Genomic DNA, 26,557 nt, shown 5'->3' on the forward strand with positions numbered 1-26,557 from the left:
CCTTGATCGGCTCTTACTTCACAATTGACATTATTTTACAGGCTTTGTCGCTTTCATCCAGCCATGGATGTGAATATTAATGAGGGGCTAGCTCAAAGACGCATGTGATTGGTCCGTCTTCTTTTATCATTCATAATGAGAAGAGTAGGCGTGTATTGCCTGTACCATAAATGACTTGACACTCCAAAAAACATGATGCCTTTAATCTCACTTTTAATTTCCCCCGTGAATCGCCAAAATGAGCAAACAAGCTGCTGACATACCGGAACAAAAAGACTCGAAACGGGTAAAAACGATACTTTATTTGTTTTACAATGTATTTTCAGACCTCTGGTAGGCTATATAATTATAATTCACATAAGCCTTACATATTAGGCTATTCTGATTAAATTTGAAATAAAGATTTGTTACTTATCATGTTAAGGCTTTTAAGATTGATATTTTACCATAATATTTAAACTACACCACTTTTGATGTTACAGGTCTCAAAACCTCTCATGGAAAAAAGAAGGAGAGATCGCATTAATCAAAGCTTAGAAACTCTGAGAATCCTGTTACTTGAGAACACCCACAATGAGGTAACTTAATTTAATTTTTTTACTAATGTAGAAATGTACCCTGTATATAAAATATCTTTATCTGACCACATTTCTTCTTCTTTTTAATAGAAACTCAAGAACCCTAAAGTGGAAAAGGCTTAAATCCTGGAAAGTGTTGTGCACTTCCTAAGAGCTGAACCAGGACTGGGGACTGACCCTTTTCAAATCACTAGAGGAAAAAGAGCACGCACAGAGGACTCTGATGAGGACCTGAGTTCACCTTGCAAACGTCAGAGCTATCGTGATGGAATGAGGACATGTCTCATACGAGTCAGCAATTTTATTGCTAGCAAGAGCCATGAGTTTGGACAGGGAGTGGAAAAGGCATGTGAAAATCTTAACAAATCACAGCCAATGCAAGTCCAGCTACTGTCCACCCCACCCCACAGAGGAACTGAGGTGCATCTCTGTGAGGACTCATCACTGCCATTACAACAGCATTTCACTCATGTCCAACTGAGCAATACCTGCACACCATCTGGCTGTGCGAAGCTTGCACAAAGAACTGTTCTGTCTGCTCCCACCATGACTTCAAGAGCTAAGCAACCTGTAATGCTCTGTGATGCTGTCTGGAGACCTTGGTAGAAGATCATGTTCGTAGTCCCTGCAATGCTCTCCAACGACTGAAAAGGCCAGCTTGATCTACAGTGATTCACGATTCAGCTGTGTGGGAGCAGCACTGGGACAATAGACTGTGAATTGTGTAAATATGTTGATTTTGTACAGTAGATGCCAAAGATTTATTTTGTTATAAAAAGGCATTGAGAAATCTGTGCCTGTATAGTGTTTGGTGATCTTACAGCCAAACAAACAAGATACACATTTGCGCTGAGATGTATGTATCTCTTAGTTAGAACTTTGATACTTTTATATCAACAGAACTTTTTTTCAAGACTTTTACAAATCTATTTTTGATTGAGAAATCATGTACTTAGTGGGGTGAACATTTCTAGTTTTTTTTTTTTTTTTTACTTGAGTGCCAAGAAACTGTTTAGAGAAAAAGTTCATGTCATTTTTATTTTTTCTGTGTGGTTATTGCCATATATTTGTGTTCTTCTAAAACATTGAAAAATGTTCATTTCATTCAAGAGATTCTGTTTTTTGTTGAAACGAATAACAAGACATTTTATTTGCTGTTATTTTTCTTGTCAGCAGACTGTGAAATGTTGTTCATAAAGTATTTTCTTATACTTTGAACAAAGAATTAAATCTCTCTGAGGATATATTATTTTATCTTTGGCTCTTTCTAATATTTGCATGTCCCTTAAATAATTTGCTGAATGATATTCAACATTGAACGGCATTGTTCTTCAGACACGGTGTGAATGTTTAGCGTTCCAACGTGATAACGGTTGATAACTCGATAAAAGGCCTGGCATTTGCAGATTTTCATTGGGCAATCATTTGGTCATCTCAGTGATGTTGCACTTAATGTATGGAAGATATAAAGTATTGAGGTGTAGATTGCTTAACCGTTGGTCATTACGGGCCTTTGTCAGAACATGATGTTGGAGTTTGATAGTACTTTGTCTATTTCTGTAGCATGTTCTGTAGCAATGTAGATACTCGATCCAATACGGAAGCATATGATGACAAAATTTTTAATTCACAGACCGATAATATTAGCAACAGTTGGCACAGATATTTAAGGAAAATAAAGTTTTGAGTTTGGAAAAGTCCTTTCAAGTACTTTTTTAATACTTAAAACAGGTCAAATTTAATTATGATTTTATTAACAGCCATCCATTCTCTCTCTTAATTGCATCAGATTTTATAGCATATTATTTGATTTGGCTAGGGCACCGTTCTTGTCTGTATGTAACAATTATCTCAAGCTCACTATACGTGAGAATCCAGCATGAAATATGAAATATTATTATTATTATTATTATTATTATTATTATTATTTTTGTATTACACTTAGGCTATTGTAATGCATTTAAAGGCGCCTCTTTTATATAAATATTTTCTGGATAAATTAATAAAACCAAAAGTTTGGTCTCAATTATCCTATCAACATATCATCGGGACATCCAAATCAATCTGAGAGCCCAAATGATTTGGAAAATTCGACTGCGCGTGACAAATGATTTGTGATTTGAATCATGAGGTCGTTTTTCTTTTATATTAGGCTACTTTGACATAATAGGTCAAGTCTACTACTTCAACGACTGCGCTATCTACATGTGACAGTCAAACGGAAACCATACAATAAAGTATTTACAGAATAAAGGTTATCATAAAATAGTATGACCTGGAAAGTAGATTTACCACTAGATAGAATGGCTTAGTTGTACTTAACGCTCATACTCTCCCCTAAATCAACCTTTGCAAGCTTTGTTTCGCTTTGTCGCTCTGGATAAGCCCTTAGATAAACGAGTTTGAGTTGAAATGAGATTAGACCTTTGAAAGATGCCATGCACCGGCTGATGCCTGAACCGCTTATTACAGACAGATAAGTCTCCCAAATGCCATTCAACACAAAAGGTGTAAATAGATTATCCAGACCGGATGTGTGCTTTTGTCTGTTCTGATCACCAAAGAGCAATGCATGCAACCAAGTATATCAAATGTACAATTGTGAAATGTAGATGTGAAATAAAGTAGTCCTATATTATTCTTTGACTATTGGATGTTGTGCTACCATTAGTTCTAATTAGGTTTAGCAAATCCATACAAATTCATTTTACTAAGCTAACAAGCCTTGTGCTCCACCGTCTTTATTTATTTATTTATTTGACCGTGTAAAATAGTTGTTTAACCATAAAATTTCTTCTAAACTATTCAGGCCTATTTTGTGCATCTTTTTGTCACTTATTAATTTCATCAAGCCTAAAGTTAAGAACTTTTACTTTTCAGTTACAAATATTTTAATTAAATTTCAAAGCTTACTTTCAGTGTAATTTATGCATACTGACATCCCTCTAAGTGGTTTTGAGAATGGATGGATGGATGGATCTTAACATTTAAAAAAAAATAGTACAGTTTTTACATATGATGTCCATACAGTTACGCACAAATTCTATGTAGTTTTACACCTCTGGATGTGTCAAATTCTTGTTTTCTCAGGAGGTGTGTATAGCGGACACGAGTCTTGGTTCATCTATTAACAAAACTTGGACAAAATTTAAATTTACATCCTAAATATTTTCCACTAAATTTTATTCGCTTGTGTTGGGATGATTTACAGACATCTCTTACAATGTTTCTGTAAATATGGTCAATCTTCTTTTCAAACAAACAAGTTGTGAGTGGTCGATTTTTTTGCACCATGTAATGAGACAGGTCTCGCTCTCCAACGCTATCCCACAGCCAATTCAACGTCGACTTATTGCAGCTATTGCCAAATTACGCACGAGCGTTAGGTGCTGACTTTCTCTCTGAATGTCACCTAACTCATGGGAAAAACGTTTATAGCAACGGCATCTCACTGTGGTCCTTCTGGCCATTTGGCAAAAAACTGTAAAATTAAACCGACGCGTGTCCTGACCTGGTTATGAAAACAAACGCACAGTGAAGAAGGCACGCGCAGTTTAGGCGCACGCGTTTTGCCATAATAAACGTGAAATCACTGCCACACTCTACTTCAAACAACAGAACAAAGTGGAAAGCAGTGTATAATTGTTTTTTTAATAACCTATCATCACCACCAAACATAAATTACATTAAATATTTTTGTTACATTTACATTTTGGAGGCTTGTGGCATCTCAAAGTCTGGAATAATAAAGCTACTATTAGGACTACATCCCATGTTGCCGTGCATAATTCACCCTACTTAGTACTTCAAAAAGGCGAATAATACCTCAAAGACTGTCTGTTTAATTAGCTTTGCATAGTATTGCTTCAATAAATAGCTAATCCCTTTAGAAGCTTTTCGCCACTGTTTACGATTTGGACTTAGTGCGGGTGTGTTGGGCAACCTGCTTTTTAATCGTATACAGCTCCCTTACAAGTAGCGCCGCTCTTCTAATGCCTTTTATTAAAACGCGTTAATCCCCGGCGGGTGGGAAATGAAGGGGGACAGGTCCCCCTCCGCGGGATATTAATTGGAGGTAAGCATCCACAATGCGGACGTCTGTGCTTCAGCGCTTCTCCATTGCGCGTCTGATGGCCTGTTGCGCAGGGGCGGATACACACCCTGTTGACCGAGCGCTTCAATGACATTACCCTGAGCAACATCTGGCCGTATGCACCACTCGCCTGCCCCTTTAATTAGAAAAACGAGTCGCCTCACTGGGCAACTCTGAAGGGCTTGGTATGGTGATGCACAGCCAGTGGGAAGCATTACCTGACTTAGGTCTGGTGCTTTTGGAAATGTTAAAGTTTTTATGCATACAGACCCATATGTCTTCCTGTTTCCTTTTATTACTATTAATAATAAATAAATCTATAAATAGCTACTTACTTAAATATGATCTAAGATACTCAACATCATTCATTTTCTAAAAGAAAATCTAAAAACTACACACTATTCATGAAACCAATGAAATGAACTAATGAGAAACTTCACAGCGTCCTGTTTTTTTAAGTGACTCTTTCACTCATTGAGGTGTTGATAAAGCCTGTCATGAACCATTTTGGAATGATCACAGAAACACAGTAGAATATCCTGCTCTAAATGCAAATCAAGCACTTTTGACTTCATGTTTATGTGGAACACAAAATCTTTAAAACCACATCCTTAACTTGAGTTTTTGACCCTTTATCAGATCTGTGCTGGACCATGTCCTGGAAGGTAGGGAAGGGAAATGTGCTTGTAATGCAGCTGGTTTGGCTGCCATTCATTAGACACGCCAAGAGCTACCATTTTTCCCTGCTACTTCACATACAGAAAACAAACAAAATTCTCCAGGAATTCCCGGAATAAAATAGGAAAGGGAATAATTGTAATTTTACTATTTTGTAACTGTCTCCCCTATTTTACATGGTTAAACACACAGGAACCTTTCTATTGATTTTTGAAAACTGTGACAAATCATCATAAACATAAACCAAAACTGTATACAGTGAATGTTTGAAATTTTACTTGAAGTTATTTTTCTTGAACATTATATTTACTGGGTTTTTTCTTTATGAAGTTATTTTTCTTGCACAGTTCTTGTCATTTATCTGTATTTTAAAACAGTATATATATATAAAACAAAAAAGTGTGTAATTTGTGTTCAATGTATCTGTGTATTTTATGGATTATGTGCCATACACAAAATCTATAAAATATAAATAATAAAAAAAAAGACAATGAATTGAACAGTGTTTAATTTTGTCATGGAAGTTTATGGTGTGAATAACCAAGCTTACAATTCTTTTTAGTCTATGCACTTGTTTCATGTTCATGAATTTAGTCTAAATTGAATCCTTAATGAAAAGTTAAGCAAATGATGTCTCACTTTAAAAACTTCAGTGTACTGCATACTCGTGGCAGACAGTTTGAAGCTCACATAGACACAGTGTAGTTCACAACTTGTAACAGAAACATGGACACAGACTGTCATGAGGCATTTTCAGTTATTATCATTGTAAAAAAAAAAAAAAAAAAATTTCTAATATATTTTTATATTTAAAAAACAAATGAAAACTACATTTATATCACTACACTTTGTGTTATATTATGTTGGCATTCACTTACAGAAAACTAGTTAACACTGCTCCATGTTTCTAATACAACCAGTATTAGAGTGTTTCAAAATAGAGATTTTTCTTTTGCTATTAGAGCAAATAGGAAATTATATGTTTTGTAATTTATATTCACCTCTACAGAAATTTACTAAAACTATAAACTATGACGATTTACGCTACTGAGAATCCCAAGACATGTGAAAAGTGCAAATTTTATATGAAAATTAACATGATTAACTGCGAGGACAAAAAGAGGAGGCTGAACATAAATAAACAAATTTATTGATAGCCTAATAACATCAAACAAAAAACCTACAGAATTCTGTTAACATACATGTGAACAAGCATGTGTTATTATAGCAGGCATATTCAGTCTCTGATTTTTGCTGGATAAGACTAGTGTCCAGAATTATAATCCATTTAGACCTTCCCAACAGCCTGACCCTGAGCACGCTGGTACTCCTGCTGCAGGCTGGACAGAACTTCCCGATGCTGCTCAGACTTTCTCTCCATCTCCTTCAGTAAAGTTTCATAGCGCTGACTGAGATGAAGAGGAGATCAGTTAGTGGTTTGTCTATGAATACAACAAAACCAAATGCAACGTCCAAATTCTTACACATTCAATGCAGTGCGAGTCATTATTTATACATACATTTCACCATTTATGTATTCCAATCTCTTGCTCACTGTTGCTTTGGCTTCATCTAGATCTTGTTTGACCAAAACTGGTCCAATTAGTTTGTAAACTGTATTTTGGCAATCCAACAATGCAAGCTCCTACAGAGGGACGACATGCATGACGTATTGTAAAACATCATTAACATAATAACCATAATATGTCGATAACACGGATCATGACATATTATGTATGATGTGTATAATGTTGCATGATATCATTAAAAATGCAAATAGGGAAGATATATTGTTATTGAGCTCTTACCTCCTTAACGATATTATTTTCAGTCAACTGTGCCTCCAGTTTCTGTCTTAATGACATACTTTTACTGACATCTGTGAAAAATAAAACGAGTTAACAGCTCTACGCTCACATATGTGCGCATTACAACAGCAACTAGCGTTACTTGAATCTAACACGTTTCAACAAGAATTAGATAAATTCTCTGTGCATTGTTAGATAAACTTAATTAGATAATCTTCTCTGTGCATTGTTAATGTAGTCAAATTTATAACATACTGTTAAAATGCACGGCAATATGCACATGCAGAGTGCTGGAAGAATTGCTAGCATGGCTAGCTAGCATTGTGATGCTATACCTTTTTGCAGTTGTTGATATTTCTCCAACTCAGACTGTAATTTCTTATGAATCGCTTCAGCCATCACACCAGCTATTCTAATTTCTGATCCCTTTATATACCGCTTAACCGATAACAAACAGAGGTAACGTTATCTTATAACAAAAGCAGCACACGGGTCATGCACACAGTCTGGGGCGCACGGGAAATGACGCAATGCTCGTGAGGGTTTTGAAATTCGATAAAAGCGTCTCTTCGCCATCTAGTGTTAAAAATTAAGCATTTTTTTTATCAACGCCTCTTCAAATAAACCCAGTGGAATGGGCAATGATAAAAAATTATAGAATTTTCAATCATTTGCTTGCCTATATATTTTATTTAAATATTGCGTAGCGTTCAATATAAATCATTTTCATTATATACACAGTAAGTATAGGTGCAGTCCTCCTCCTGTCATAAGGGGGCAGTCTATCTGGTTTCACCAAACCATCAGAAGTGACAGTAAAGGCAACATGGCAGCGCGCATGGTTCAAATACTAACGTGAAGGTCTTTTTTCGGGTGTACGTGGACACATATTATCCCACTAGAAGGTACTGTCAATTATATCATAATAAAATATATCTTCTGTTTTAAACATGTAACTGAAGTTGCTTATTAACCATATTTAGATTAAAACACTGTCATGTGCTATATGCATGTAACGTTAATGATGAATTATACTTTATAAGCTCCGTAATATTATCATCATTGTTATTATCTCTACATTTTCGTCAAACATTGTTTTATTCCATTCATTAGCAAACGGCGCGGAAACTACAAAATACAGCACTACTTTAATTCTACAGGGTTGTGATGGCAGTCAATGGGGCTCTTTGTTTTCCACTGTGTAATTTTCCACTATTTACTATTGTGAGCAATGATATCTTTACATCTATTTATGCGTGCATGTACTAAATATGTCTGTTAAATGTGTATTACTTACGAGATGTCACATGCTTTCTTGTTTAGAGAAATCAAAGGGCAAACTGGAATTTAAATCTCTCTGATCATGTGACTATGTACACCAGCCATGTAAAAACCAAGCCAAATTAAAACACCTATTTGGATTAAATAGTTTATTTTCATTTAAATTAACTGGATCCTGTCTGTTAACCAATCACACAAGAGCTGTGTTAAATGTTGGTTAACCCAGTACCATTATATTGCTGTATATTATCATCATCATTATCATTATTATTATTATTATTATTATTATTATCCAGGCACAACTGCAGGTTGGATGTGTTTTTGATATGTTAGAGATTGTTAGTGTGTTGTGGTACTGTAATGTTTCTCAGAAGTGCATCAGTCTTAAATCTTAAAAGTCATAATCTTGTGAAGATATCATCTTATAAGGGTTAATCAGAGTGTCTGATTGTTTTGTGCAGGAGTGAAGGTATAATGGTTTAGGACCTGTGCTGTAGGTTCAGTCCATAGTTGACATAATATCACAAAGGAACTGAACATCTTCTTTCTGGTGTCATTATAAAACCACAGATTAGATGCTAATATTCCTGCCACAGAGGACTAACCATCAGAATAAAAGAGGAAGAGAATCCTGTGCTGTTCCTGGTTTTGGGGTACCTACCATTCTGGATATTTTGGCTGTAGAACGTGTTGCTTGAAGTTCGTTTAGGACATTGATCATTTAAAGTCTGATCTTTGTTTGTGTGGCACAGCTCAGAGCTGGTTGTTGTAAAATGCGGCTTTTTGACACAATAGCAAACCTCCAAGCCTGTTTTGTGAGAGAACCAGATAAACTGCTCAGTGCTGTTGCTCATTTCAAATGCAAAAAAGACGCATTCTGTGAAGGAGCAGTAAAAAACAGACTGCTTTATTCTGAGAAATGATCAAATTTGGTAATAAAACTATTTTATGCAAACCGATGTTATAAAGATATTAAACCGATAACTGACCCTAAAATACACTCTCTAAATTTATCACTATAATTTGAACCATAATATCCTCACAATGTTACATTTGTTGAATGAGTCTAGTGCTCATGAGTGTTTTAATGCCATTATATTTGACAGCAGTGATACTTCAGTGCCATTTGAGTATTCCCATCTTTTTCTGGTTTGCTGTTGTAAATTAGGAGGTAGTTTAGCTCTTTGCAGAGGTTATCACAAATTGCACTCTGCGGTCTTGTCAAAATCAATATGCACCCGGAGGGTATCAAAGGAACTGAGCTGAATTCTGAAACAGCAGCCTGCATGCTGAATTGGGGCATATGCTGCATCACTGTTTGTTATAGATTAGAGGAGGACAGAATCTCAGTTTTGTATCTATGCTGGTTCATTTAGTCGCATTTAGTGAGCAAATGTTTTCATTTTAAAGCAGGAAGGCCAATTTCCCCATATCTTCCCAATTTGGCAAGCTGGTAGAAGGAATTATATAATTTTACCAGTCATTTCTGCAATGCTAAATGTTTTATGCACATTCCTCCTCATTTATTTTCCAGCTTTTGTCTACTTTGCGAAAACCACAATTGCTTGCTCAGCAGTATTTTAAATGGACTATTCTTGCCTCAACAACATGTTTCCCATGTCCGCAAGTTCAAGTTGTCTCAAACCAAAAAAAGATATATCAAGAGAGTGAGAATCCAAATGAACTGGCTGGCTTTCAAAAGTTGAGCTGTAAATCTATATATGTAAATGTGAAGCTGCAGGGGGAATGGTTTTGAGGTTCTTAAATCACTTCATAAAGAGAGTCCTGTCTCTCTTTGTCATCTTAAATCAGGAATGATGTAGCCCTGCTAATGCCATTGACTCCCTTGAGTGTTTCATTTTCCTCAAACCTGGTTTTATCCCTTTGAACTGAAGTTTGAACCGAACAGCTTTAGGTCTCTGCGGTCTCTTGTACTATTGCTTTCTCTGAATTTGCATTAAGATATTAAAACACTTTACTGAGTCTAGGGATTTTTAACATCCAATTTTTTTTTTTTTTGCTCCACAAAATAAATAAATTAACCTGAGCCACGTTCATTTATTGCTAATGGTATATTGCTATATTTTCCCAGTGCAATTTAAAATCCCAGAGCTTGGCTTTTCCTTTTTATCATTGTTACAGCCAAGATACTTCAGTTTGAAACATTGCAATTGCAATCTATTTTCAGGCACCAATTGTTTGTACACCTGCTTCATTATTCTTCTTGTTCAAACAATATAAAAAAAAAATCAAATAGCACTTTGGCTAAAGATACATTTGTAGCAAACAATCAGATACGGATGTACCATGCAGTGATGGTTTCAGTGTTTCCAGAACATTGAGCCTAAAATCTGAAATTGTAGACCTAATCAAAGCATTATATAATAATTATAAAATTTTGTCATTCAGTACATCTCCAAGTCCCCAATATTAAGAACTTTTTGCAATGTTGATAAGAATAAGAAACATTTCTTGAGCAGCAATGTTCCTATGTGATCATGTGACACTGAATAATGGATGCTGAAAATCCAGCCTAGCCGAGTTTTTTACATTTTAGAATATGTTTAAAACTGTTTTGATCAAATGAATGCATCTTTGGTGAGCAAAAGAGACTTCTTTCATAAACATTGAAATCTTACCAACCCTACCAAGGTGGTGTATTCATGCTGTTTCTTATTTCCTAATCATAATATTTCAAACAAAACATGTTTTTTTCCTTAGAATATCAAATATTATTCTCAAGCAATTTAATCTAATTTGGAAAGCCGAAGAGTGCTTCAAAGCAGTGAACGCAGCAAGCACAGTGAAGTTTGACAGAACATGCCTGCAGTCCATATTGTTTTTTTCTTTCATCGTGTATTTTATATCCCCATCACGTCAACAGAGTTTTTTTAAATTGAAAATACATTTCATGCATTTTTCCTCAAAACAGTCAGAAACACTGTTATTGTCAGCACAAAGTAAACCATCCCCCCAAAAAATTTGGTGCCAAACAAAATATTCTGAATAAATTGCTTCAATTCAACCCAACAGGATTGTTGATTGTCCTCTTCTGCTTCTGAATATGTTAAAATGGTTGGACCTCCTGCCAAGAAGTGGAGGTTTACCAGCAGCCCAACCTTCCGTGACTGCCTCTTAAATTGATTTGAGCTTCAACATGCTTTTTAAAACAGCAAAAATATGTTTGAACGGCGAAATGAAGGCCAGCGTGGGATTGGCATTTTAAAGAAAACCCAGAGAATAATTTTAACGCAGTGTATTGGTGATTGCGGAGCCTATATCTGCTGCTTCTGCTCTCTTCAGATAGTCTGTGTATTCTGAGATCCAAGACGTTTTAGTGCTTGTGAAAAGCTCTCTTTGCTTGTCTCCTTGCGCACAAAGATGCAAGGCTTAACTTGGCATTAAAACCAACGGCGCGTTTCAACGTGTGCGAGGTGTGTTTATTTCACCTCTATCCTCATCTCCCTTGCATTTATGAATATGTAAATAGTGAGGTTAACCTGGGAACAAAACACTGTGAATAATTTAGAGATGTTGTTTTTCACCTGGGTTGAACAGTCACAGAATGAGTCAAGTCATATTTGCAATTAGCCGTGCTGCGAATGACGTTAAACGCAGAGTGTCTTTTATTGCATTTGGTGTATATCCGATTATGGAGTGTGGTTTTTTATGACTCATGCTTCCCTGAGCGCATATGTTTCAGGTCATTTGAACCACTCACCTAATTGATTGAATCATGTAATTGAATTCCAGTCTTGAATGGAAAAACCAGATACTACTCTTTTGACATTGCTTGTGGTGCTAATTCTGTGCATCGTCGGTGATGTTTTGGTGCTTGGTGGTTGCCATCCAATCTGCTCCATCGGCCCTGATCTAGACCCATAGAGTGCTAGCTAAGTGTAATGGATCAGCAGAGTGCAAGGAACCATTGAAGGCAACCAAGCAAAGAAGCTTTGTGAGTGTGTGTTGCACCTGTACTTTTATCCCTTATCTCTGAAGGGCCTGATGTCTCATAGCACTTCACCTCGTCTTCACTTACAGCATCTTTAGATAAGGCCGCTGTGCACTCCTGGGAGAGCTTTTATGGATTGGAGAGCTTTTGTGTAACTCACTTTTCAACCTCTGGACAAGTATTGATTTTTTTGTGTTTCATTTTTAATGAATTAAGGAGACCTCAGTAATTACCTTTCCCAACAGGCAAAGGGGACGGACAGACGTGTGGCAGGCCAGACACATAGACAATGTCTAAGATATCTAAAGCAGCCAAGGCGGTGAAAAAGTTGGACACTGGAGGTGTGATCAGAGCAATTGTAAGGTCTGGACAAGCGGCTCCTGGGCCTCCACTGGGCCCCATCCTGGGACAGGTAAGCTTTCAGACCTCCCTTTTCACCATTTCATTTCAACTTTGTTATTTTATTCTTTATTATGTTCATGGCCTTTGTTATGCCTCAGTGCAGTGGTTCTTAACCAGGGGTACTTTCAAGGGCACCACAAGATAATTTTAAAACGAGACCAAACAAACAATAAAATCAGCAGAAGAAAAATTAGAAGAAAAAACTCAGAACATATGAAATTAACATGTTAGCATATACCGTTTTTGAATGGTCTTTTTTGGTTAAATGACTGAAATAAGGTCTGTGGTTATCACAAGCTTGATATATTTCATTTTTTTTATTCTATGACATACAATACATCAGTAATACTCATAATTTTTGAAGCTTTTACTTAACTTGAAAAAAGGCAGTTGCTAACAAGTGGCTAAATGGGACTACAGAGGTTGTTGGGGACTTTAAACATCACAATGAACATGTCAAGTCACCTTTATTTCTGTAGCGTTTTATTGAGTAGAGATGGTTTTGAAGTGTTTTACAGTATTAAATGGGAAACTAACAGAATCAATGATGCAAACTTAATCAAATATGAGGCAATCTACTCATAAACTCAACAGTCTACTTTAACATCCTCACTGCTTTATATTAGGAACTTGCAAACTATTCTAACTCAAAATTTCAGGGAAAACTTTTTGAAATAAAGACTGAAATAGTTGTCAGAAGCTTAATGGTGGTGACACTGATGGTCATGCGAACGTGGTGTATAGGGTTTTTTTTTGCCTACCTTTAGTTTTTACTTCTCATGATTGTATGTAGGCTTCAGAATTCATACAATTTGTGTTAATTTGCAAAGATTATCATGATGAACAAAACAGGTAAGTATTATAAACTTTTGTTGGTCTAAGAGCTTATTTTCCGCAATAATCTTAAAGCCAATGGAAAAATCCTATTTGGTTTTTGTCGATGGAACCAATGTGATGGTAACTTATGGGTTAGCCTACAAAAATATGTCACCACTGCAGCACTCTATTTAGTTTTTAAAACTTTTGGAATCCTGTAATTAAGTTTACAGAAAATAAGAGTGTCTGGCCTTTGAATATTGTTGCATATGATGGTGGTCTTTAGAGTTAAAAAAGGTTGAGAAAAACGAATGGTTAGGAATGTAGAAAGAGCAGCACACACAAAAAATTGCTGTTACAAGCACGTCTGCTGTCATTGCTCCTTTGACCATTGCAAGCTGTCTTCTGCAGGAGTCGAATGTTCTGAAAGAAAATCTGATGTCATATATTTACAACATAACAAAAAAGTCTGTCTTGATCACTGTAATGTGATGTTTCTCTACAGGTTGTACTTGTGCTTTTCTCCACCATAGGGACTGACTTGAGAAACTGTTTAGCCAAATGTTGACACAGGCTTACCTCTGCTCTCATATGTGAAGCACATTCATAACTAACAAGCTAATTACAGCTTTAATGATGTCATTACAGTCCCTTGCCCATCATGATGATAATAAATGAGACACAACCTGGCCTCCTGAGTGTGCTTGCCTGTTGAAGAAAGCTGTTGCGAACTAAATATGAGGTGTAATGAGCATCAGTCAAGCAAAGCAGCTCCATATGTCAGTGAAACACGTGTAGTTGTGTGTTTGTTCATGTGTCAAACCGTGCTCTTGTCAGCTCTGTTTGCGCTCTGCTTTGCCTTTGTGCCTGTGCTGCCATCTTTGGCTCAACTTTTATGTGTATTAAACTGTAAATAAATTGCAGTCAGTAGGCATTCAGCTTACAGCTCTGGCCCTTTAATCTTCCCGCTTTCTCTCTCCTTTGTTTTTTCTCATCTGCCTAACCATTCCTGACAGGGTAAGCTCATAGAGGTAGGCTGCCTGTCGGCCGGGGGGCAAATTTAAACAAAACGAGAGAAATAAAAGAGGGAGCTCCGGAGGAGGGGGGAAGCTCACAGCTTCTGTGGAGGTGAGTTATTACAGTCCAGAAAGAAATTAACTCAGCTGGATGGAGGAGAGAGAGCAGAGGAAAGAATAAAAAAGGGGCATATTAGACAATAGTTCAAGTGTTTTATACGTTAAGAGTCAAGACCAGGTATACTAACACCGTGTTTTTTTTCATTGAGGTAAATGAGTGAATTTCTGAAACATGTTCACATCACATTTCACCCCTAAAAATCTAAAGGAAATCTATACATTTATTAATCATTACAATATTTTGCACTGAAACATTATTTTTCATGTCAATAGTGGAATAGTTGAATAGTTAACGTGAAAAATAATCATTTATTATTTACTCAATCATTTTATTTTTATTCTCTTTACTGTATACTATATATATATATATATATATATATATATATATATATATATACGCGCACACACACACACAAATAAGTTTATAGGAATAAATTACATTTTAAAATATACATATTCAAAGAGTTTTAAATTGTAATAATATTTAACATTGTTACAGTTTTACTGTATTTCTGATCAAATAAATTTAGCTTTGGTGACCTTAAGTTCCCAAAATATTTAAATATATATCTTTATAGATTTATCTATAAAAGATATATATTTATCTTTTAGATTTTAATTATTTTAATTAGATTTAAAAAAAAATTAGAATTTAGGGGTCATGTGCTTAATTGTCCTCAAAATAATGTCAAAATGCAAACAAAATGACTTTTATTATGCAAAACACTTAATTGATTCTATTAATTTTGGGGTGAAATATCCACTCATTGAACATTATGCATGTCTGTCCTGCTAGTTCTGTTCTTTTCACTGATTTCTTTTCGTTACTGGAAAAACTGAACAATTACAGGGGACATAACATGCATTTAAAATGAAGAGAGAAAGAGAGAGAGGTGAAAGGCTGAGAAATGGCATTCTGGTCTGGTTCATACAGTATGTCTATTATACCTCTGAAGCTAAACCAGCTTCATGTGGAACTGTTCTCTGTAATTCATTTAATTTATAGCTAGACTTATTTTTTAGCATTTGCCATGCAAGCTTGTCCGCTTTTATGTTTGGTAAATATTCCATGTAAATCATGAATGAAGTGCGGTATAAGCTCTTAGCTCTTTAAAAAACGAGTCCCATTTCAATTAATATGAGTAATAATGGTTTATCAGAGCAGGGGTGGGGGGATTGTAGAGGGATTTAGAGGCTACTGATGGAGAGTGAATAATACACAACCCCCCTGCCGTAATCTGCACCAGGATTCATTCTCTATCACCACATCAGAAAGTGTGTCTCTCTCTAACATCATACTCTGATACGTACAGATGTGTCATTGGTAACCACAATGGAAAAGACACTTCATGCTGTGGTAACTATGATACATTTAAAGGTGGAGATTAATGTGCCATCACTGTCCATTCTGTGTACAAATGCCTGGGGCTGCCCATTTAGGGGTCTAAACGTCTGAGACAACATTGAGAAACTGAAATATAATTTGAATCTAAATAATAAAACAAAGTTTTGATGGCATGTGAACTGTATGTACAGATGGTTAGATGCTCTTGCTTCCAATGATCCAAAAGAGCATTTGTGCTTCATTCTGAGCTGATTCATTTAGCTTGAGTGCTGCTGTCAGTAAAGAAAAAAAGGGGGATAGTACAAATACTTTAAAAATTTATGTAATTTTTTTTTTTTTGTCAATTTTGGCCTAAAATTGCTGTGCTGATAATATATTTAATTAATCATTTTTTTTTATGAAAAATTTGTTGAAGTAGAAAAGCACAATTGTGGGAAAAGTTTTACTGTTGAAAGTGATTGACAGGTACTTTCGTTACTGTCTTTGCTCAACCATGAAATGCCTATTTAGTTGATGGAGGAACGGATTAATTTGTTTGTGAAGACCAACCATAAAAATTATGATTTTTAAATGAAGTTCCATCCCATTTAATTTTGGAAATGTTGTCATTAGGTTTGACAGGTCTGCACAAATCTCACATGTCAGACCAACAGATTATGGGTCGGGCTGAGACTGGTTAACAGTGGTAGAGGCAGGTGTCTATTAAACATTTTTATTACTGAGTGGAATATTAACAGTGGCCATGCTTCACAGTACATGGTTTAATTCAAGTCCTTGATGAACACCAAAACGAACAAGAGTAACCATATTAATTGTTGCTCTTTAAAGAAGGCACTTAATTAAACACAGCACCCCCTCTGCCTCATTATCATTTTGTCTGGGAGCTTCACACCACAGTAGGCTGCTCGTGTTTGGCTTTACAAATCATCAGCTGTACAAACAAATCATCATCTGTACAAACTACAAAGTGTGCTAATACGATGAGTTATCTCTGCTAATCTTGCCAGAAGCACAGAGACTCCAGGGATAGTTACAAGCCTACAAATTCCAGTTGTTGGCAGTTTCAGGGCTCTTTCATGACCTCTAGAGCTCATGGGAAATGTAAGCTGGTCCCAGTGAGGTTTCAGTGGGGTCTAGGCTGACGTGAGAGAGTGAGTGGCTGTGTCCGTGAGTGCGTGTGAGTGTGTGGTAGCGCGTAGAGGACGGCACTGGAGACGTGGACTCTTGTTCCTGCTCTGTGGATTGCTCTGATGCCGCCCCACGAGTCTGGTTTCCAGTTCCTGTGGCGGCTCCTGCGCCCTGCATCCCTCTGCTGCCCTTTCTGTGCCTCTCCCAGGCGGAGCTCAACTTTACCGCAAGAGCCAGCAGGTTTTTCCCCAGGAACACCGTGGATACCCGTGGGTCCCTGTACCACAGCATCCCGAACCCTCTGGGCACGAGCGTGAACAGGTTAATGGTCACCAGGCTGAGCCACGGATAGATGGCCTCTTTCCGAGCCGCCTGCAGCCCAGGAAGCGCAGTGGCACCCAGCTCCGTGAGCGACACGCATGGCAGCAACAGCAACAGCACGTAACAGTAAAAGAACACAATACCCTCCACCCAAAGAGGAACCCCCACGCTTCCCTGCACCTCCCACAGGCCGGCTTGCAGATCCAACACATCGAGCAAGTCAATCACCACCCACAGGAGCCGGCTGCGCACCTCCTGCTTCCTGCGGAGTGGAGTCATGTAATCGGCTCCTGTCAGGATGAGGAACAGTGAGGGCAAGCACACTGAAAGTAAAAGAGTTAGAGTCTTGCGGGCAAGAGGATCCGGAGGTCGTCTTTCCTGTCTATAATTCTGACAGACAAAGAAAAGCTTCAGCTGCAGCAGTGAGAGGAAAAGAAACCAGAGTGCGTTGGCGAAGCCCCGACGGGGAGAGCGAGCCTCCGAAACCACACCGGCAGAAACGAAGCGCAGCGCCAGCAGGAAACACAGGTCACCCAGTGCGACGGCAACACATGGCCATACTGCAGGACGGGCTCCACCTCGAGGTCCCAGCATGCTCTGCTCCAGCAGATAGAGGTCGACCACAGCCATCGTGCTCACTGTCACCAGAGTAGACACGCACACCTGGGGCGAGGGCAACATGCTTGAGGAAGAAGGAGAAACAAGGACATAGTCAGACTGTATATCCTGATAAGGATATGACCTGCATGATTATGTGCTTTTACAAGACTGCAATATACGGAGAAAAGTGCAATTTCAGAGTAAATTAGCCATATATCGTCAAACAATACTATTTATGGCCTTTTAGTACATTTTTATGGACTGAGCAAATTGCATGGTTTTCTGCAATGTGCAGGTCAACAATAAACTATTCATGCACTCCATTGAAGCAGCTTCATTGTTTGGTGATGTTTAAATTGGAGAGTTTTTCTTTTTCAAACTTAAAGCTGCAGTCTGTAACTTTTTTTTAGTTAAAAAATGATCTGAAATCAATATTTGAGCAAGTACATAACCAGCCAGTGTTCAAAACTATCGCCTTACTTTAGCTGATTCACAAGGGTTAGCTTACAATAATGTTTTCTAATTTGAGTGGTACTGGTAGGTTTTCGCGGGAAATTCGAGCATGCTGCTGCGCCATTATGTCATGTCATCAAACATAAAGAAGTTGTCCAGGCTACTAGGCTATCGCATGTGAGGATCCTGCAGGAGGCGGATGGTTTATAGCCTTTCTCAAAGCAGCTAGAATAATTATATTTATTATTTTGATGGTAGATTGTAATGTGTCACCAGTTCGAAGGGAGCATAATTTGCTTTTTGGGTTAAAGGAATTTCTTAATATGAAATTCGAATGTAATGACAATTAAGAGATTAGACCGTACAGAAATTGAAATATACATGCTAATACACACTATATACACATAGTCACACAATGCTGATGTTGTTAACATTAATAATTTGAGAATAAAGTATAACAATAATAATAATTTGCACGATTTGATGTGATATGAGCTAACCGATCTTTAGATTAAATTACCATTGGTAGCGCGATTTATTGTAATGCTTTTTCCTCAGTTAGTCAGAACAAACGTGGCAGACCAACGCTATCTCATGACCAATTCATACGTATATTACGAGGTGGCTAATTCGTACGAATTCATACGACCTCACAAATCATTTTGTATGATTTGTCTAGACACCAGGGTAGAGGTTTAGGGGCGGGGTTAGGTGTAGGTCATTAGTACAAATTCATACAAATTGTGCAACTCGTAAAATACATACGATTTAGCACAAATCGTATGAATTTGTACGAGTGAGGTTGTACAAATTCATATGAATAAGCCACCTTGTAAAATATGTACAAATTGCTGTGAGATCAGGCTGGGCAGACTTGTTACTTGTTCAGATGACAATGGTGAAAATTCTTATTTGGGTCATATATTCCAAGACATAGGCTAGAATCTGTGAGTGCAAAGTACAATATCCACACTGGTGCAGTGACTGACTGCCACACATACTCCTCAAAACATTAGATTCATCCGCACTGGAGCCGAGCCGGCGCACAACCCACACAAAGAAGATAATTCTGCAAACAGCTGCAATTGCAGGGTTTCAAACAGATGGCAACAAAGAGATGAAACTTACAGTCTGCAGCTTTAATATCAAAGGTAGCTGCTGAATGTCTGTACTGAAGGTCTTGACTAATAGTTTGCGATCCTGGGCTATTTTACAATTCATGGCATTTCAAAGGCTTGTTTAGTTTACAAAGCCTGTGACATTGACTGGATTAATAAGATGAAGTCTGTGGCAGTACGAAGTATAAGCATTTTCCTGGTTTAGAGAGGGTGTTAGGGTGGCCAGGGTCTTTTTTTTCCATCACTTCCATACACAAGCATATCTTTCTGCTTCCAGTCTAATTAATTTTTCCCAGTTGATGCTTCAAATATAATAGAACATGGCAGAATCTCTTTCTTTCTTTGTACCTTTCTAAATAAGATTTTTCAACTCATAAAAATTTAAATCCCTTCATCTTTCCAAGTGTCCCAGGTTTTCTGCATAGTATATAGCATTCATGTCAACCCTTGTTCCCTTATTAATTAATTATATCGAAGGAAACCCAGACACCATTTCAAAGCCTCTTTTCCTCGTGGCTTGCCTTCCGTGCTGGTTTTCTGTCACATATTGCAATATTTTATTGTCTTTAATTTTCAGTATGAAGCTTGACTTGATCAAATCTGATTCTCTGGCTCATTTTGAGTGCACTGGGCCACCTACAAAATGGCGACGCTCAATCTTAATACTGTCCGAGTGGTGTTATAACACTGCATACTGATGTTGATTTTTATTCATGTCTCCTAAAGCCATATTTCAGCAACGGACAGTGTAAAACTGTGGTATTGATTCATGTAGAGAAATGATCGTGGGCTTTATGGTGAAATCGAATGCAGGCCTTCTCAGCCGGATGGTGCACTACAGCCGTCTGACCATTTGTGTCTGATGTGAATGTCAACACCACAGACAGAGAGCTTTTTAAATAAAAAATCATTACTGTTGAAGATATAAAAGGGTGTCAAGAGGGTTTAAGATACAGGTTTGCTACATTTAGTTTTATTGGATTTTTTAGCTTAGGTGTTACAACTACTAATTTACCCAAAAATGGATGATATGAGGAAGAGTAAATTATGACAGAATTGTCATTTTTGGGTTAACTATACTATTACAACTCTTACAACTCCTAAGACTCCTTAGGTGTATGTGTGGATATGTAGGGAGAAAGTGTTAAATGGTGAAGTGAAATGGAAATTGAATGGAGTGAGAAAGGGACGGCGAGAGCATGGTGGTGATGCATTCCCTTGAGTTTTACAGACCTAATAAAGTGTTACGGTATGATGGTAATAGTTCATAAATAAGCTGAGGGAAATGAAGAAGGAAAGAGTGACGAGTATTACACAAAAAGCACAGGCAACGTGCTCTGGGAATAAGGAGATGTTGTGTTGGAGAACTGTTGATGAGAATAGAAATGGAAATATATTCATAGCTTGGGAACTGTAGAAATTAAACGCATTAATAGGAAGTGTGGAGGAAATGAAGGGAGTATGTTGGTAAATGACCTAGAATGATTAATCTTCTGTGAGCTCTGTGGAATGAAAAGGGAGTGTGCGTCACTAATATCTGATTCTGACTGTAGACTTTATTTTTGTCTCTATTACTGATTTTCTGCTTTGGAATTCAATTGAATCCAATAATCTAAGACTATGAGTGTTGAACTTAGATGAGGGCACGTGATCCTGAAGAAAAATGTTTCTGCACAGGACACATATTTCATTTTCAATCAGAAAAATGATAGAAGTTATTTTAAAACAAAAAAGAATTGAAACCCAGAAGGTTTGCCTGTGGTAGGTGCAGAGTTTATCTTTTGATTCCACTGTCAGCCCCGTAATTCATCAGGTTATCAAGTCACTTGGAAGATACTGTGTTGTTTTATCCAGGCACATCCATAATAACTAGACATCAGTACTGACAGTCAGTGCATGCTTAAGCATAAGGGATGGCTTCAGGCTGCTGGTTACAGTGCATCATTTTATGCAATTTTGCTACACAAATGTGTTCTTTGATCTGCGCTTGTATTAGTAAGTCAAAAGAAGTGCCTTGAATAGTCTTTTGATGTACAGGCACTATTGTTCTTGCATCTTATATTCCGTATTTATATGCTTCAAATGTTGCAATGTGATGATCGTGTTATGTGTCTAAAAGCAGAATTAAAATAATTTCCTCATATTTATTATCTGACACTTAAACATAAACTAACCTATATTGGTCATTTGCAGTAGCTATTTGATTCTCAGTTGTTTTAAATGGATATAGTTTACCAAAAATAAGTCATTTTGAACCATTGAAAAAAAGAGACATTTCTCAAAATATCTATTATGTTCCAGCTAAAAAAACAAAAAAAGTCATACAGGTTTGGGAATGACATGGGGGTGAATTAATGATGACAGAACTTTGAACTATGCCTGCAATGTTTTAGAAGATAAGAAATAATGTAATGGAGTAATGAAGACAATGTGAGGAGAAATGTAAAAGCTTCTAATTAACACTCTAAAGTGAAGGTCATAATTAAATATTGTAAATGTTTAATCGCTGCGTGCAAGTGCCCATAATCACGTCTACCTCTCATTCTTGGAGATACTCTCTGCTGGACTCATGCCACATGCCCTCATTTACGAGTAAACGGCTGAAAATGTCCGTCGGTAATGTGCCATTGAACCATTCCCACACAGAGAAGATGATCTGTACAGTGAGAGCATCGGTGTTCGCGAATAAATGGCATCATCTGTCTTGATGCTTGCAAGTGTCGAGCTGCTGCCACTGCAGGACACGTGTGATCAGACCTGTACCACTTCAATATATCACCATATTGCGACAGGTGTCAATACATTAGGATCTTCCCATCCGAATAAATGGTTGGTGAGGTGTCAGTCTCACCAACTAGCAGTGAAAACATTTGAACTTTTAGACTTGAAGGCTGCATGAATAATTGAATATCAAGTTGCAAGAGAGCTGAACTTAATGCAACCAGGATTAGATGAAGTAGAGAATGTATTTACCCCACAGCATGAAGACTTGACACGGCAGTCTCAATCTAATAACCAGCGCAGACCTGCAGGCATCAAGACTATATTATCTGAATCCAGTGTCCGAAATCGCGCTGTTCGTCCAGTTATGACACTGTACGGCCGCTCAGCATAACTAAACGAGGAAAATAATCCAGAGAAGTCAGCCACACCAAGATCAAAGACTACATTGTCCATAATATAAACAGTGATGTGCAGTTTATTCGGGCGAAGTGATGAGGAAGCGAGCCTTTCTGTGTCCTGACTTTCTTTGTCGCAAAATCCTTATATAAACGGCATGGGGTTTATTCCGTTTTCTCGACTCGAGCTCGAGCAGGATCCTTCGCGCTCCATCCAGACTCTCGGGCGGCTGCGAGGACGCTTTTTGCGGGCTGAGGTTTAGAAGTCCGTCAGAAGTGCGCTAGAAACGTGTTTTCCGCTAAATCTGTAACGGAAGCCGCTTTTTTCCCGAGTATCTCCTTTTCTTCATACTTCACTAAGGAAAGGGCGCAAAAGAACGCGTCGCGAGACAGTTTATGATTGCAGTGTGTCATTTGTAGGCAGCTTACGTGCACTTGTACCCCTCCCTCCGCTCGCTCTCTAACTCTACCGCTTTTAGTTGCTTCTCTCTAAGCCTCTCGGATTTCACTTCAGAAAGCAGGCGGGGATATTTGAATGGCCTCGTGCATATTGCATGGGAGTCACCGTCCGGAAGGGTCCGTGCTACTAATTACTGCTGCTAGTGCAATCATTGCTATGATAATTACATTGTTCCAGGCTGGAGAAAACAACACCCACTGTGTCCCTGCTGTTAGTGACGAAATGATTGTGTGCTGAGATGAACTAGAAGGTCCTTTCAGATTGGTTATTTGCCATTTAACATTTTTTAATCTAGAACAACTAATTGTGAGGACAGTCCCCAGGGTTAAATGCCTGACTGAAGACTGGTGACTGCATTGCATGGATTACTAATGCAGTCTTTGTATTTATAAGCAAATTTAAGGTGCACTCAGTATTTTTTTTTTTTTTAAAATCTTAAATAGAACCTTTGAAAAATGTACAAAAAACATGTACAGGCCTAATAACAGCTGAGCTAAATAATTTTTTTGTAAAACAGGTCACATATGGATGGACCTACTTCCATGCCAGTATTTCTAGGTAGACATTTCCAATTTAGTCCCTTAAATTGAGCAATATGTTGTAGCTTACCCAACTGAGATGTTAATATCTCATATTTTGATCATGATCATTGAAAATCAATGCTTTAAGATCAAAACGGCTTTGTCAGTATCTTTTGTGTCTTTATGGATGCAATTAATGCCCAATACCACCCACACCTAGAAACCTTTTTGCAAATTTTGGTTCCGATTATGAAAATATTTGTTCCCGGGAGAGAAACTGAATCATTTGGAGTTGAAAGGAACAAGAATTTCTATCGGTCTACCAACTTCCTGTGAGCCAGACAATCATAATTCTTGAAACATCATACCCTAAATATGGTTTCCCAGAGAAGACATTTTTTGGGAAAAAAATATAAAAATATGGTACAACAACAAATCTGATTTGACATGCACTGACCCCTTTTTTTATACAAACATAGGCCCATTTTTTATTATGTAGAATATCTACGAAAAGTTGAGGAGGAAACTTAATATTGATGGGTTTAGGAACTGCTCTTGCATGATCAGAGCACCAGTGTGACAGGAGATTGAGCTGAATTTCATTATCTGTCAAATTTCTCCCAAACTGCTCTGACAGGCCTGTTTCCACAGTCTTTATGGCCTTTGTGAAATCAAACGTTACTTCTCTGTATTTTTTTCTTTACAATGTTCACCTCATTTATTCATGGTGAGGGGTCATCTTGGAGTTTTAATCAGCCAGATGGAAAAGAAAAGGCATAGAGAAGGCAAAGTCATCTTTCTTGTCACAGTCGTCTGTGCGCACTACTGGTTTTTCAGACATTTTCCATTCCTTGCCTTCAATATTTTTTCACCTTTGTTAGCTCCACCCACTACTCTCTACATTCTCTCTCTCTCCCATCTCTATCACCTTCTCTCTCACTCGCGCTCTCTCACTCGTCCCCATGGGGCTGAAGTGTTTGTGAAGGTCACTCTGATCTGGCTAGCTTTCAGCACGGAGGGAGTGGGAACGGCGGAGAAAATTAGACAAACAAGAGTCCAGCAGTGCACAGTCAACACTTTCACCCCCCATAAAGTTGGTAAAGACTTCAAAAATTGACTTATGGAAAGTTACGGGCCTGATTGGTGCCCCAGGTGTGCACTGGCAGAAGCTCGTCCCAAGACACTCCTCACTGCATCCATCTGCTACGCATTAGAGCTCTTAGCTGACACCACACATGCTCCAGCCACAGCGAAACAATCTGTCTTACAGACTGGAAGAATCTCACAATGAGCCGCACAGCTTGATATACTTTTTTTTGATCATTAATCCGCACCTTAACATCTAAGTTATATTTCTGGAACTTAAAATATCTATAAATCTTACAATTAAAACCAACCCTGGCTCAACTGATAATGATACTCTATTAATTATCAGCAGTCTTACTGATTAACCGACTGCAATGTTGCAGAGCTCCGATAAGATAAGACATCCATTGATGCGATGTAATTCTCTGAAGAGTGGGTCTGAGGAATTGGGCTCATTTACTTTAAATAACATAACATTTAATGAAATCTTTTCACACTCACTGATTTCCATCAGACGTTAGACATCGGAAAAGATACGGCTCCCTCAAAAGCGTTTACTGTCCTTTTTTAACTTTTTCAATGCCGTGGAGCCTCATGCTCTGTCTTAGACCTTCACCCTGTGTTTTTATTATATTTAAATAAATCTGCTTTGTTGTGCTTTAATAAACCTCTAGAGGAGTTAACATGTCATTGTTTCTTCAGACTGAAGTAGGTATAACTATCAATATTGGCTGTAAAAATGCACCATAAAATTGACCTGAAAATAATGTGTCCCCAGTGGGCACGTCTTCGCCCTGTGGCATTTGCTTTGAATGCATTAATCATCACTCTTTGTACTTAAGAAGAGATGTGTTTTTTAGATGTGTTTGAGGTTACAGTGGAATTTGGGATGATCAAAGATAGAGCCATTAGCCATTCTGACAAAATTTTGTTAGCATTCCACAATATCTGATGCAAACATTCTGTGATCGCCCGTGGATCAAGCGAATAGACATTAATCCTCTTTGCATTCAAAAGCAGGACCCTTCCCAGTACAAGGCCTCATCCATTTCTCTCCTGAGCTTGAGGCTGCATGACGGGTTGGACTGGTTTGAGGGTATGAAGCTAATCAGCTGTATGACACCCTTATAGGGAAGAATGTAATAAAATGGGAAGAGTTCTGCACATTAAATTAGGGAAGGGGAACAGGAGTAATTAATTAGAGTGTCTCACACTGCAGAGTTTAATTAACCCCTCTTCTACACCCCTCACCTCACCCCCATCTTTCAGGATGTTGGCGTGGGCAATGAATTGCCCGTCCTAGGGTGCCAGGGGCAATTAATCCTGCCTGCTGCCCCAAGGCCACATCCCCGTCATGCTTGTGTACACACACCCTTTTTTGCACTTCTGTTTCACTCACCGTTACATATCAGTGCGCACAAGGAGGGAACATGAAGTGCTGTGTCCTCTAAATCACCACACTAAGAGAGCGCTCTGAAAGAAACTGTAGTTATGCACTCCGACTTCATCTCACTCTTTACTCTTTATATCCTTTTGTTTCTTATTGTCTGCATCTGAATTGTCTGCAGTAAAAATTCATTCATCATTCTGTCATCTGCTCACCCTTATGTTGTTCCCAACCTGTTATGACTTTCTTTCTTTCATTGAACAGAAAAGGAGAAA

General features: G+C 37.8%; 2 protein-coding genes and 2 pseudogenes across 3 annotated transcripts; 2 read left to right on the forward strand and 2 right to left on the reverse strand.

Annotated features, from left to right (window-relative positions):
• Positions 1-229: 229 nt before the first annotated feature.
• Positions 230-1,724, forward strand: LOC122139707 (annotated as a pseudogene).
• Positions 1,725-6,483: 4,759 nt separating this feature from the next.
• LOC109102176 (prefoldin subunit 6-like) lies at positions 6,484-7,697 on the reverse strand. The gene is made up of 4 exons (XM_019115509.2): positions 7,493-7,697; positions 7,158-7,228; positions 6,870-6,994; positions 6,484-6,758 (listed from the first exon to the last, which is right to left on the reverse strand). Exons 1-4 carry the CDS (start codon positions 7,554-7,556, stop codon positions 6,638-6,640), a joined length of 381 nt encoding a protein of 126 aa, XP_018971054.1. The 5' UTR covers positions 7,557-7,697; the 3' UTR covers positions 6,484-6,637.
• Positions 7,698-11,510: 3,813 nt separating this feature from the next.
• Positions 11,511-26,557, forward strand: part of LOC122139708 — a 28,414-nt pseudogene continuing 13,367 nt past the window's right edge.
• On the reverse strand, positions 16,788-23,442 carry LOC109102169 (transmembrane protein 121-like). Of its 2 annotated transcripts, none has more exons than XM_042738790.1 (2): positions 22,683-23,442; positions 16,788-18,220 (listed from the first exon to the last, which is right to left on the reverse strand). In XM_042738790.1, exon 2 carries the CDS (start codon positions 18,217-18,219, stop codon positions 17,173-17,175), a length of 1,047 nt encoding a protein of 348 aa, XP_042594724.1. In that variant the 5' UTR covers position 18,220; positions 22,683-23,442; the 3' UTR covers positions 16,788-17,172. The 2 variants fall into 2 exon arrangements, with proteins under 2 accessions (XP_042594724.1, XP_042594723.1); XM_042738789.1 differs by lacking the exon at positions 22,683-23,442 and adding an exon at positions 22,246-22,541.

Source organism: Cyprinus carpio, chromosome B14, assembly GCF_018340385.1.
Source record: "Cyprinus carpio isolate SPL01 chromosome B14, ASM1834038v1, whole genome shotgun sequence".
Taxonomy (NCBI): Eukaryota; Metazoa; Chordata; class Actinopteri; order Cypriniformes; family Cyprinidae; genus Cyprinus; species Cyprinus carpio.

Coding starts and splice junctions, on each gene's coding strand:
- LOC109102169 (XM_042738789.1), bottom strand. CDS start 22,295: ATGAGGGCATGTGGCATGAGTCCAGCAGAGAGTATCTCCAAGAATGAG. Junction 18,221..22,245: donor AGTATCTCCAAGAATGAGAG/GTAGACGTGATT, acceptor TTCTTCCTCAAG/CATGTTGCCCTCGCCCCAGG.
- LOC109102176 (XM_019115509.2), bottom strand. CDS start 7,556: ATGGCTGAAGCGATTCATAAGAAATTACAGTCTGAGTTGGAGAAATAT. Junction 7,229..7,492: donor ATATCAACAACTGCAAAAAG/GTATAGCATCAC, acceptor TATTTTTCACAG/ATGTCAGTAAAAGTATGTCA. Junction 6,759..6,869: donor GAATACATAAATGGTGAAAT/GTATGTATAAAT, acceptor TCTTCATCTCAG/TCAGCGCTATGAAACTTTAC.